Genomic DNA, 13,270 nt, shown 5'->3' with positions numbered 1-13,270 from the left:
TCGGCTGGAGTGGTGAAAAAATCGGCACCATTGGACTCTGGAGCAGTGGAAATACATTCGCGGGAATGATGACTCACGCTTTACCATCTGGCAGTCCGATGGACAAATCTGGGTTTGGCGGATGCCAGGAGAGCGCTACCTGCCCGAATGCATAGTGACAACTGTAAAGTTTGGTGGAGGAGGAATAATGGTCCGGAGCGTTTTTCATGGTTCGGGCTAGGCCCCTTAGTTCCAGTGAAGGGAAATCTTAAGACGACAGCATACAATGATATTGTAGACGATTCTGTGTTTCCAACTTTGTGGCAACAGTAGTTTGGGGAAGGCCCAATCCTATTTCAGCATGACAATGTCCCCGTGCACAAAGCAAGGTCCATAAGGAAATGGTTTGTCGAGATAGGTATGGAAGAATTTGACTGGCCTAGACAGAGCCCTAACCTCAACCCCATCAAACACCTTTGGGATGAATTGGAATGCCGACTGCGAACCAGGCCTAATCGCCCAATCTCACTAATGCTCGTGGCTGAACGGAAACCAGTCCCAGCAGCAATGTCCCAACATCTAGTGGAAAGCCTTCCCAGAACTGTGTAGGCAGTTACAGTAACAAAGGGGGGGACCAACTCCATATTAATTCCTATGATTTTGTAATGAGATGTTCGACGAGGTGGTGTCCACATACTTTTGGTCATGTAGTGTAACTTAGTGTAATAGTTTTCCATTTAAAATTGTCAGAAATTATTGTACAAAAATCGATTTAGCAAAACATTTCTCATGCTAAAATTGCTAGGACTGTCTGATTTGTAATTTTGATATTTATTATTATCCCCATTAGCAACAGCTAGTCTTACTGGGATCTGACACAATGAAAAATACATTATTGACAAAAACACTTTACAATTTAGATACATTTAAAAAACATTAACATGTAGACACTCATCAGCTATTGTACAAATATGATACAAAACACATGAAAAACTGAATTTTGACTGTACTGGGTCTTTAATCCTTAAAGTCTTACCTTGTTGCTGCCACGGGCCTTGCTGTCAATGCTTGAGTCTCGACTGGCCACAATTTCAACATTGCTTGATGTGATGGGAATGCAAGTGGAGCCATCATCCCCAGAGAGGCAGCTGGTAAAGAAACCAAATACAAGGTTTCCAAACTGGGTACTTGATCTCCTTAAAAGATCTAGATGGAACATTATTAATCAATGGGACTTGTAGCACTTAGCAAGGTCCCAACGTCACTTTACAATTGTATAAAGAAAAGAAAACAGGCGTAAACTAAGACTAAACAACATGAACAAAGCCAGAGGGGTGGGGGGAGATACGAACCCAGTTTAGAGTAAGGGACAGGATACCAACCCGGTTTAGGGTAGGGTACAGGTTTAGGGTAAGGTTGTGCTCAATATGGTGGAGGGGCGGACATTGGTTTCAACCCAAATTATTTTCACAGCACACCAAATGTGAATTTCAATAGCTGAGAAATCTGTGCAGGCAGAAAAAAATACAACAGAATAAAGTAGAGGTAACATTATTACTTACATTATCTGGCACTCTTGGGCGTTCATGTTCTCCGAATTACGGCCTGTGGATTCATCCATGGTTGACCTGTTGCCAGCTCCCGGTAGAAGTCCATTCAATTCGCCATTGAAAGATGTTTTTCTTTGGTTCTCACATGGAGATGCGTCTACGAAAACAACCACCTGTGAGTAACTGGATATCACCAAACGAAGATATCTTGAAGCCCTATTTTTTTTAAAGTATGCGTTTGACAGAGAAGGGGAATCTTGTGCCACCAGAAAACCCATTCTTAATGTTGAACTTCGAAGACTGATATTTCATCGCTTCCAAAGAAACTAGGCAACCTCATGCGGTATGATTTGGTACCTGCTGCCTAATTATTTAGTTAACGTTACCTACCTAGCCAGTTACTCATCATTAATTAATTAACCTTATGTGGTAGGTAGCATTTGCTCACTTCCAAATGCCAACCAGCTAGCAAGCTATGCATAGTACGCAAGTTTGATAACGAACGTTGCATTACTAACTACCAAACAAGCAAACAGCCAACCTGTAAGTCAGTTAGTAATGTTAGTTAGCCAACATCCTTTAACGTTGTAAGCTACTTTGTTTTGTAGCTAATTACCTAACTAACGTTAACTTGAATGGTTTTGCTAGCTAGCCGTGGTGCAACATGCTAAATAAACACTAACGTTAAAATGATGTAAGTTAGTTAAAATATCTAACTAGTTACTGCGAGCAACCTTTGTCAGTTCGCTAACTAAACTAGCCTAGCTAGCAGTCCAGCTAACCAATAGGTTCGCAAGTTGTAAATTAGCGAACGTAAGCTAACTATCTTAAGCCACATTTTCACACGTAATTAACGTAAACTAGCTAGCTACAAATGTGAACACGCTTAGCTAGTTTGCATTTTGCAGCGTCCATACCTAACGTTTGCTAGCATGCTAACGTTAGTTAGGTAGAAGGCTAGGTAACGTTAGCTTGTAATGCGGCCTAAAAGCCCTTATCCACCTTTTCATTCCCGGTAAACTTACCTACGTTGTTCCCGGGTCTATCCAACTTTAATATGTCACGAAGATGCTGGGTTGCACCCTCTATATCTATGTTTGAATTTGAAGCCATAGGTAAGGGATAGGGGGAAACGGATTCGTCAGAGGGGAGCGAAATTATTTATATTTTCGTTCTATGCTGTCAGTTTTGTGAAGCAGGCAAGTATAACTAAGCACTTCTGGGTCACGGATTTTCTTGGATTGCTTCAAAATAAGAGTCCGATCATGTATACTTTAATAATTACGGCGAAAATGTGCAATTATTCTGGCTGGCTTCTTTAACATAGTTCGTTGTCCAACACTACAAACTAGGTGTTCATGCATTTCCTACCCTCCACGGCACTAATAAAATAATGCTATGTCATAGAAAATACATTCAGATTCCATACACAGAAAACAGCATGAGCTAAGAAAAATGCTTTGTGCCCATCTCAAATATGCGGAAGCCCTTCTTGAACCCTGCTGAAAACCAATAAACACAATAAAAGTCATACTTTTCATACGTCTTTTATTTCTGTCTGCCAGAAGAATAGAATACCTTGTACATCTGTGAATGATAGCAGACCTTGAAGAGATGCCTTTGATCTTCTTAATTGAACCAGTGTACCATCAGGGAAAACAAAACCAGTAGCCAACACACTGGCTGATGAGGGAGGAAAAGCATTAGTTATGCCAGTCATTGATTGACAGCAAACAATAGATAATTATAAACTGTAAATCAAATCTAAATAGAAAAAAATAAACTCCATTGCTAGACAAATTTAATTGTAAAAATATGATCGTATGAGAGAAGTGGCCCCCACCGCCACTTTACTTTTCCTGCAGGAAAAGTCTTGGGGATTTCCTTGTCACACAACAGGCAAGAACTGTTTATTTATTTTCCAAAACAATGTATGGAATTAAAATGTGCAGTCCGTACATTCTGTTCCATGTGGAAAAGAGATGCCATGATATATCATTGTAAAAAGAAAAAATTATGAATAAGGCAGTTTGACATTTGCCTGTTCCTCGTCTTGCAAAAGAACACTTGCAAAGCCTCTCCAAAAATGTCAGGTCAATGCTACAGTACATTGATGGCACAAAGTGATCCCAATTTCCAAGAGCATACTTCAACTCATTATGGGTTTCTATTTCTGCAGTACCGGCCAAAGGACAATTATTTTTGGGGGAAAATTGAGGGAACCCTATGTCCATATATATATATATATAGGCTGAATCTTGCTCAAGAAAATACATGCTATAGCAGATCATATACAACAATGTGCTATAGAACTACTGACTAGAACCTAAATTGTTTACAATATAATGCTAAGAACACAATTAAAATAAGAGTGACAAGGTAAGTGGAGGGAGAGAAATGGGTAAGAAAGGCAGAGGAACAATGAGCTCACATTAAGAAAAAGTAAACGGTTTATTGTGTATCATGGCTTTTGTATTCATTGTCACAGAGAGCATGAGGAGGAAATGGGAAGCTTGCTGGTCTAAGGGAAGGATGTTATTGATAATATTTTCTATGATTATTTGGATCGCTAGAGCAACCTGACATAACAATGAATGTTAAATTAAACTTTTAAAAAGAGATTTAGTTGTATACAATAAGGCAAGCTGATAACACACAGGGGAGTACGATGAGAAAACATGAGGATATAAGACATTGAGTCCGAACATAAAACTAAAATGGTGAAGGTAAATTGGTACATTTTCTTCCTTGTCTGCCATCTTCAGATATTTAAGCTCCCCAGCATCATGCAGGTCAGCGTAGGGAAAGGGACTCTGATGGATCTGTGAACTCTCAGCAAAGGAACAGATCTCATTTCAGTTGAAGGCATGTAGCCTATGTGCCTGCATGTCTCTGTGATTGACATCTGGAATCCGGTGTAATTTCTCAAACAGGTATGGATGATACAAAGAGAAGGTTGGGCGTTTAGGTGTCTCTGCAAGACCTTCCCCATCCTCAGCCTTCCCTTATATCCACTCTGCCCACCTCTGGTGTCCTTAGCCGAAATTGTGCAGCGCGAGCCGGAACATGTCATTGGTGCATACCCAGGCATCATTAATGTTCTTCAGGATGAAACTCTGATGAAATCCCATGATGGGGTCCTCATCAGCCTGTAACACAAAGAGAGAGCTTAGTAAAGTCACAGTTATGACAGTGAATCCAATCCACAGTTGGGTGCATCTCTGACAATAGTTGATTCTGTCTTGGTCAAAGCAACAAACTGCCTGCACACAACACACATTCCTGTTATTCCACTCTATCATGAATTTTTTTTTTTCAATCAATAGGCTTGTGGCAAACCCCAATTCCTCACAAGGCTTTTCTAGCTAAACAGAGCACACACACAGGTGTGAACAGGCACTAATGGAGATACAGACAAAAAGCAAGTAATCTCTTTAGTTGTCAGTGGAGACTAGGCTTACACAACTCTGCAATGGTAACTGCTCAGTGATCATGACGGCATTGGCGTCTTCAAATGACACATGAATGTTCTAAAAAGCAGATTGCAAGTTCAAGATCCACAGTGAAGATCAGAGCTTTCATATAATGCCATTACTGTGGCTTAGACTAGTTAATAATTTGTCAAACAAGCCAGGCTTCACTATAATCTCAGTTCAAATTCAATAAACCACTTGTTTGTTGCAGTTTATAGTGCATTTCCCCTCTCTTTTAAAAGGGATTGTCCAGTACTTTGTATACTTTTTAGCCAGTAGTTCTGAAAGTAGCGCCCATGAGCCAAAAGTGGTCCTGAAAATTGTGTACAACATCACATATGTGCACCACGTCATTGCTCTCTCTCGCTCTCCTGTTTGTAATTCTGGCTAGCTGTCACTAAAATGGCAAGGGGCTGAATCTCATCGTCTGGAACTTTAATTGCTAGGGAAAATGGCGCAGCACAGTTTCCAAAAAACAGACGCTTTCAAACCTGGGATTTTGTGGCCAAATGCAGAAAGACAGTAATTCTGCTCGTATGAACTACACATTGACACGTCCAGCCCAAAGAGGGTGGTAAAAAAAAAAAAAGACTAGTCGACCAAGGTACCGGAGCATGACTTTAAGCAGAGTGGGAAAAATTGGTGATTAGATAAATGTAGCGCCCTGAACGCACTGTGGTCTCTAATTACCAAACTCTAGTTTGGAAGGATCCCTCTATGGCGTAAGATTAGTAAAAGCCCAACTGACCCATGGTCACTCAGAACACCGACCCTTACTGACAGTAAGTAGGGAGAAGATGGGTCATAAAACCACAGATAGGACAAAGGTTGTGCAGGGCAAGCCTGAAGAATTTGTTGGTGCAAACCCAGGCATTCCTATAATTTTTATAATTTTTCCTATAATTTTCCTATAATCTTCCAGCAACAACGTGTGCTGGAAGCCCAGGACCTGGTCATCTGCCTGCGAGACAGACAAAATACAATAGCCCTGACTTCTAATGTGCAAACGACTTACCTACCTCACACACATACCCTTGTTTTTACTAACATAGGAAGGCTTGGTCCATGGCTTATTCTGTCTATTTGCTTCGGCAGATTAATAAAAGCATAGCTAGTTATATCAACTTGGTGAACAAAGGGCTTGAAACTGTGAAGCTGAAAACAGATGTTAAAAAGCACAGCTAGGTACAACACACAGTTTGATCCAACAGACAGAACTGACTCTTCATTTAAAACGATTTAAACAAATACAGTAATTTTCAAAGCAGGTGGGGATTTCTTGCCTGTAAGCTATTCAGTTGTTAGTTTAAGAAACTGGCAATATACAGTACTGTTCAAAGGTTTGGGGTCACTTAGATATTTCCTTGTTTTTTAAAGAAAAGCTACTTTTTTTGGTCCATTAAAATAACATAAATATTGTTAATGTTGTAAATGACTATTGTAGCTGAAAACGGCTGATTTTTAATGTAATATCTACATAGGCGTACAGAGTAGAGGTCGACCGATTAATTAGGGCCGATTTCAAGTTTTCATAACAACCGGAAATCTGTATTTTTGGACGGCGATTCATATTTTTTTTCCACCTTTATTTAACTAGGCAAGTCAGTTAAGAACACATTCTTATTTTCAATGACGGCCTAGGAACGGTGGGTTAACTGCCTTGTTATGGGGCAGAACGACAGATTTTTACCTTGTCAGCTCAGGGATTCAATCTTTCAACCTTACGGTTAACGAGTCCAACGCTCTAACCACCTGCCTCACGAGGAGCCTGCCTGTTACGCGAATGCACTAAGAAACCAAGGTAAGTTGCTAGCTAGCATTAAAGTTATCTTATAAAAAAACAATCAATCAATCATAATCACTAGTTATAACTACACATGGTTGATGATATTACTAGTTTATCTAGCGTGTCCTGCGTTGCATATAATCGATGCGGTGCGCATTCGCGAAAAAGGACCGTCGTTGCTCCAACGTGTACCTAACCATAAACATCAATGCCTTTCTTAAAATCAATACAAAAGTATATATTTTTTAAACCTGCATATTTAGTTAATATTGCCTGCTAACATTAATTTCTTTTAACTAGGAAAAATGGTGTCACTTCTCTTGCAAAAGAGTCAGGGTATATGCAGCAGTTTGGGCCGCCTAGCTCATTGCAAATTATTTCTTCCTAACAAAGACAGCCAACTTCGCCAAAGTAAGGGATGAGTTAACAAAAGCGCATTTGCGAAAAAAGCACAATCGTTGCACGACTGTACCTAACCATAAACATCAATGCCTTTCTTAAAATCAATACACAGAAGTATATATTTTTAAACCTGCATATTTAGCTAAAAGGTTTCCAGGTTAGCAGGCAATATTAACCAGGTGAAATTGTGTCACTTCTCTTGCGTTCATTGCACGTAGTCAGGGTATATGCAACAGTTTGGGCCGCCTGGCTCATTGCGAACTAATTTGCCAGAATTTTACGTAATTATGACATAACATTGAAGGTTGTGCAATGTAACAGGAATATTTAGACTTATGGATGCCACCCATTAGATAAAATACGGAACGGTTCCGTATTTCACTGAAAGAATACATGTTGTTTTCGAGATGATAGTTTCCGGATTCGACCATATTAATGACCTACGGCTCGTATTTCTGTGTGTTATTATGTTATAATTAAGTCTATGATTTGATAGAGCAGTCTGAGCGATGGTATGCACCAGCAGGCTCGTAAGCATTCATTCAAACAGCACTTTCGTGCGTTTTGCTAGCAGCTCTTTGCTTCAAGCATTGCGCTGTTTATGACTTCAAGCCTATCAACTCCCGAGATTAGGCTGGTGTAACCGATGTGAAATGGGGGTGCGCGCTAATAGCGTTTCAAACGTCACTCGCTCTGAGACTTGGAGTAGTTGTTCCCCTTGCTCTGCATGGGTAACGCTGCTTCGAGGGTGGCTGTTGTCGATGTGTTCCTGGTTCGAGCCCAGGTAGCGGCGAGGAGAGGGATGGAAGCTATACTGTTACACTGGCAATACTAAAGTGCCTATAAGAACATCCAATAGTCAAAGGTATATGAAATACAAATCGTATAGAGGGAAATAGTCCTATAATTCCTATAAAAACTACAACCTAAAACTTCTTACCCGGGAATATTGAAGACTCATGTTAAAAGGAACCACCAGCTTTCATATGTTCTCATGTTCTGAGCAAGGAACTTAAACGTTAGCTTTTTTACATGGCACAAATTTCACTTTACTTTCTTCTCCAACACTTTGTTTTTGCATTATTTAAACCAAATTGAACATGTTTCATTATTTATTTGAGGCTAAATTGATTTTATTGATGTATTATATTAAGTAAAAATAAGTGTTCATTCAGTATTGTTGTAATTGTCATTATTACAAATATATATATATATATATTTAAATCGGCATCGGCTTTTTTTGGTCCTCCAAAAATCAGTATCGGCGTTGAAAAATCATAATCGGTCGACCTGTAGTACAGAGACCCATTATCAGCAACCATCACTCCTGTGTTCCAGTGGCACATTGTGTTAGCTAATCCAAGTTTATCATTTTAAAAGGCTAATTGATCATTAGAAAACCCTTTTGCAATTATGTTAGCACAGCTGAAAGCTGATTAAAGAAGCCTTCTTTAGACTAGTTGAGTATCTAGAGCATCAGCATTTATGGGTTCAATTACAGGCTCAAAATGGCCAGAAACAAAGACCTTTCTTCTGAAACTCGTCAGTCTTTTCTTGTTCTGAGAAATGAAGGCGATTCCATGCGAGAAATTGCCAAGAAACTGAAGCTTCGTACAACGCTGTGTAATACTCCCTTCACAGAAAAGCGCAAACTGGCTCTAACCAGAATAGAAAGAGTGGGAGGCCCCAGTGCACAACTGAGCAGAAGGACAAGTACATTAGAGTGTCTAGTTTGAGAAACAGACGCCACACAAGTCCTCAACTGGCAGCTTCATTAAATAGTACACGCAAAATACCAGTCTCAACATCAACAGTGAAGAGGCGACTCCGAGATGCTGGCCTTCTAGGCAAGGGTTTTCTAATGATCAATTAGCCTTTTAAAATGATCAACTTGGATTAGCTAACACAACATGCCATTGGAACACAGGATTGATGGTTGCTGATAATGGGCCTCTGTACGCCTATGTAGATATTCCATAAAAAATGTGCCGTTTCCAGCTACAATAGTCAGTTACTTTCATGGAAAAAATGTGCTTTTCTTTCAAAAAGTGACCCCAAACTTTAGAACGGTAGTGTACATTTTTACAGTATTAGAATGACAATTACTTACTTTTAATTGTCCTACTACCATACTCATTATACAGCTGTCAGGTGTGGGCTGGTGGTCTTGTGCTGTTATACTGTGAGCTATTTTTAAGAAGGGGAGAGTCTGAAAAGAAGAAATAATAAACATGAGATGTATCTGAGACAAGCACATTCCACCAAGATGCGCCCCTGACATACTATTGAGACATTCCATTCTGTCATGCTCAGGTATATTTTAAAATGTCACTCACGGAAAGTTTCTCGACAATCGCTACTTTTCCCTGGAATTGCTGTCCCTCCCATGTAAGGCATGATGCATCGATCTGTAAAAAGGAAAAGCAGAGGTTTGAGTTTGTCAGTGGGAGAAGGCACATTGGTGGTATAGGGTGGAAGGATGTGAGGTATGTCCCGACTCCCAATCTGTTTTATTCATGACTAACTTTTCTACGCGTACTCAAGTTAGGGTATGAGAGAGTGAGGGAATATGCAACTATTTAGTCATGTACCATGTGGAAGAAGAATAGAAGAACGGGCTCTGCTGCTCTTACCTTATTCTTTGATAAAAATGGAATTATTGTTTAAGGGCAAAATAGAGTTACCAGAAGCCTTTCAGTAATAGATTTGTATAATAGTGTAAATGGGTCATAGCTTGTGCAGTTCTCCTCCCATCTAAAAATATAAATTGTGCTACCAATAGGGGGCTCAAAAACAACACATTGACTCAAGAATGCTAACTAAGCTGAATGTAAAGAAAAGGGAACAATCAACAACTTGCTTGTTCTCATGATTGATAAATGGACATTACAATTATTTGAACAGCTTAAAATAAGTAACTATATGCTGTCTATTGTACCTCTTATTGAAATATATTATGCTTTAGCTTGTAAGTGTCAAAGTAGTATGCATATTTGCCTGTCCCACAGTCTAACTTGATACTTCTTTGGCCCAAAACGTTCCTCAGATGAATGCTTGTCAAAACTTATTTGATCTAGGTCTAGGATCAGTCTCTGAAACACATAAACCAAGTAAAGGTTTGAACAGTAACATTGAAATAGGGCAAGACTACAGAACATGAATTGATTCAACAATCTTTCCCTTGGATAGTGTTTGGAATGGAATTATCAGGGAGCATTTGCTCACAGGTCTGGAGATATTGTATGATGCACTACTTTTCTATTTGAAAAAAACAACTGAACATGAACAAATATCCAATTCATTATTGAAAATCATTACTAAATGAGTTATAACAGATGCAGAGGTGGTTACTGTTGAAAGTGATGGTGGAATAAATGCAAGGGGGTGAAGACTGCAGTGGTGAGAACAGGACACAGGAAAGCAGAACTATGATTAATATTCATTGGTACAGACTCACATATATTGCTCCAAGCTGGGTCCTGTCCGTGTCAAAAAGCTGGTAGTAATGTTGCACAAAACTGGATCCTATCTGTTCCCAAATCGGCTTTTCCCCCATTCTGAATCACCTGGAAACAAGTTCAATTGGAAGAGACAATCTTATGAGTGTACAGTCCTAGTGGTGTGGATGACATAGACTAAACTCAAGAAATCTGGGCAAGAAAGACCAGGTAGAGCTTGTGGGGTTTGTACTTAGGGGCAAAAGAAAGAGTCCACACCCAATTGTTCCATATCAAATCAAATTGTATGTCACATGCGCTGAATACAACAGGTGAAGACCTTACCATGAAATGCTTACTTACAAGCCCTTAACCAACAATGCAGCTCAAGAAATAGAGTTGAGAACATATTTACTAATATATATTTTTTAATACAATCAAAAAGTAACAAGATATTTACATAACAATAATGAGGCTATATACAGGGGGTACCGGTACCGAGTCAATGTGCGGGGGTACAGGTTAGTCAAGGTAATTTGTAAAGTGACTATGCATAGATAATAAACAGCGAGTAGCAGCAGTGTAAAAATAAAGAGGGGGTTGTCAATGTAAATAGTTTCATCTATGGATTTCACATGACTGGGAATACAGATATGCACCTGTTGGTCACAGATACCTTTTTTTTAAAGGTAGAGGCGTGAATCAGAAAACCAGTCAGTATTTGGTGTGACCACCATTTTTCCTCATGCAGCACGACACATCTACTTCACAGAGTTGATCAGGCGGTTGATTTTGGCCTGTGGAATGTTGTCCCACTCTTCAATGGCTGTGCAAAATTGCTCTAAAATTACATTGGAGGCGGCTTATGGTAGAGAAATGAACATTAAATTCTCTGACAAGAGCTCTGGTGGACATTCTAGTCAGCATGCCAATTGCACGCTTCCTCAATTTGAGACATCTGTGACATTGTCTTGTGTGACAAAACTGCACATTTTAGAGTGTTCTTATTGTCCCCAGTACAAGGTGAACCTGTGTAATGATCATCTTATTGATATGCCACACCTGCCAGGTGGATGTATTATCTTGGCAAAGGAGAAATGCTCACTAACAGGGATGTAAACTAATTTGTGCACATTTTAGAGAAGTAAGCTTTTTCAGGATATGGAAAATGTCAAGGATATTTTATTTCAGCTCATAAAACATGGCATTTATATTTTTGTTCTGTATAGGAAATACATTTTTTAATTCAGTGGTTCAACAATACATTAACAGCACCAGGAATACACGCACTGACTAAACGTTGTGTAAAAAAAAGGAGCGCTGTAAAGTATTCTTCTTTGTTTTTTTTTCAGAAAACAGAGACAGCTGATAGGACAAGGTTATGCTTCATTGGCAGAGCAAGCAAACTACGCACACTACTTTAGAACAATTGAGCAAATACCACCAAGGGCCATAGTTTAGCAACAGTTACACCCAAATTATGGTACCTATTCTGACAATGCTAGCTAAATTAGTCTTGTTTTGATCAGTGCACTGTCAGTGACCGCGTCACGGCGTCTCACGTGCCTCCCCAACGCACATTAACTTTATACGAAGCTTGCATAGCTAGCTACCTCAATTATTCACACGAACCTAGGAAATACTAGTTTACAAATCATCCCTTGGACTATAATTGCAACACGTTGTATCCAATCGTGTCGTTTGAGATTTCAAAGAGAAGATCGCTACTAGTTAGCTAACTCAATCAAGTTATACAAGATACAGTAGTTAGCTACTATAACGTTAGCTAACGTTTCATGTGTTCGTCAGCTGAATGCTAGCTACTTACACAGTCCGCTCACGCCGTGAGCATGCCATGACATGGGCAATGTTGGACTCTTTCTTTGACTTTGGCTGAGCTAGCTAGCATAGGCAAGGCTAATTTCAAAGATCAAACGTTGGTTGGTTATCTGTTTAACTCGATGTCCCGTATTGCTTAGCTAATAAAATGCAATCAAAGGGCTAGAACATTAAAATCTAAAGTGAATTCTAGATATACAAGTGGTATGGCACGTTCTTTCGCACTCTCGGCTGCTAAAAATACCCTAACCGTTCCTCAACATACTGAAGCTTCTTTCGACCGGGCCCAGCCAGAACATAGGCGTGTCCTAGCTATCACTTTTAGCGAGCCACCGCCTGTCAAAAGGTATATAAACGAATCCATTCTCAAACATAATAGGATACGTTTGTCGCTAGAAGACAACAAATGTTTTTATTTAATATAGAATTACATTTTTTAGAAAAGCAACTTACCGCGAACCCAAAACCGTGCCCCGGCTTCCAGTTATGGCGATTACACCAGTTTAGGCGCATGCTCATCTGTCTAATGCTACGTGGGAAATGAAGTTCTTCAATCTATACAGCTGGTAGGTTTTTCCACCCACACGAAACTCTCAACATACAAAAATATGGTACCTTTTAAATCAGCCAACTCTAATGGAGGTAAACTACATTTGTTGTGGAAATTATGAGGATGGGTAGAATGGCCATGGTTTTACATGCGGACATCCACAAGATGGCACAGTTCTAATGGCACTGTATACTACTATAAACAGACGTTTGAATTGAGTAGCCACACACTGCTCCGGTGAACAATTTGCTAGC

The 13,270-nt window shown here is 39.6% G+C and overlaps 2 protein-coding genes across 5 annotated transcripts in view; both read right to left on the bottom strand.

Moving 5' to 3' along the window:
- edc4 (enhancer of mRNA decapping 4) overlaps nucleotides 1-2,772 on the bottom strand; it is a 48,206-nt gene extending 45,434 nt beyond the window's left edge. For both annotated transcript variants that reach the window (XM_071343278.1, XM_071343279.1), the window contains exons 1-3: nucleotides 2,555-2,772; nucleotides 1,542-1,686; nucleotides 1,016-1,127 (exon numbers count right to left, since the gene is read on the bottom strand). In XM_071343278.1, the coding sequence (XP_071199379.1) occupies nucleotides 1,016-1,127; nucleotides 1,542-1,686; nucleotides 2,555-2,642 (345 nt within the window). In that variant the 5' untranslated portion in view covers nucleotides 2,643-2,772. The remainder of the gene's footprint in view (nucleotides 1-1,015; nucleotides 1,128-1,541; nucleotides 1,687-2,554) is intronic.
- A 288-nt stretch (nucleotides 2,773-3,060) lies between these two features.
- LOC139539890 (nuclear transport factor 2-like) lies at nucleotides 3,061-13,265 on the bottom strand. Of its 3 annotated transcripts, XM_071343273.1 has the most exons (6): nucleotides 12,456-12,750; nucleotides 11,304-11,468; nucleotides 10,648-10,756; nucleotides 9,527-9,598; nucleotides 9,301-9,399; nucleotides 3,061-4,678 (listed from the first exon to the last, which is right to left on the bottom strand). In XM_071343273.1, the coding sequence occupies exons 3-6, from the start codon at nucleotides 10,744-10,746 to the stop codon at nucleotides 4,565-4,567; spliced, it is 384 nt and encodes a 127-aa protein (XP_071199374.1). In that variant the 5' UTR covers nucleotides 10,747-10,756; nucleotides 11,304-11,468; nucleotides 12,456-12,750; the 3' UTR covers nucleotides 3,061-4,564. The 3 variants fall into 3 exon arrangements, with proteins under 3 accessions (XP_071199374.1, XP_071199373.1, XP_071199375.1); XM_071343272.1 differs by lacking the exons at nucleotides 11,304-11,468; nucleotides 12,456-12,750 and adding an exon at nucleotides 12,920-13,265; XM_071343274.1 differs by lacking the exon at nucleotides 11,304-11,468.
- Between the last annotated feature and the right edge of the window lie 5 nt (nucleotides 13,266-13,270).

The sequence above is a fragment of the Salvelinus alpinus genome, chromosome 15, assembly GCF_045679555.1.
Source record: "Salvelinus alpinus chromosome 15, SLU_Salpinus.1, whole genome shotgun sequence".
Lineage (NCBI taxonomy): Eukaryota > Metazoa > Chordata > Actinopteri > Salmoniformes > Salmonidae > Salvelinus > Salvelinus alpinus.
Note: the sequence above shows the minus strand (reverse complement) of the source record. Positions and strands in the feature narration are given on the sequence as shown.

What these genes read in the sequence shown, in the direction of transcription:
- LOC139539890 (XM_071343272.1), bottom strand. Translation starts at nt 10,746, where the DNA reads ATGGGGGAAAAGCCGATTTGGGAACAGATAGGATCCAGTTTTGTGCAA. An exon ending in CCCAGCTTGGAGCAATATAT is followed by an intron (nt 9,599 to 10,647) that starts GTGAGTCTGTAC and finishes TCCTTTTTACAG; the next exon opens with ATCGATGCATCATGCCTTAC. An exon ending in TGGTAGTAGGACAATTAAAA is followed by an intron (nt 4,679 to 9,300) that starts GTAAGTAATTGT and finishes TTTGTGTTACAG; the next exon opens with GCTGATGAGGACCCCATCAT.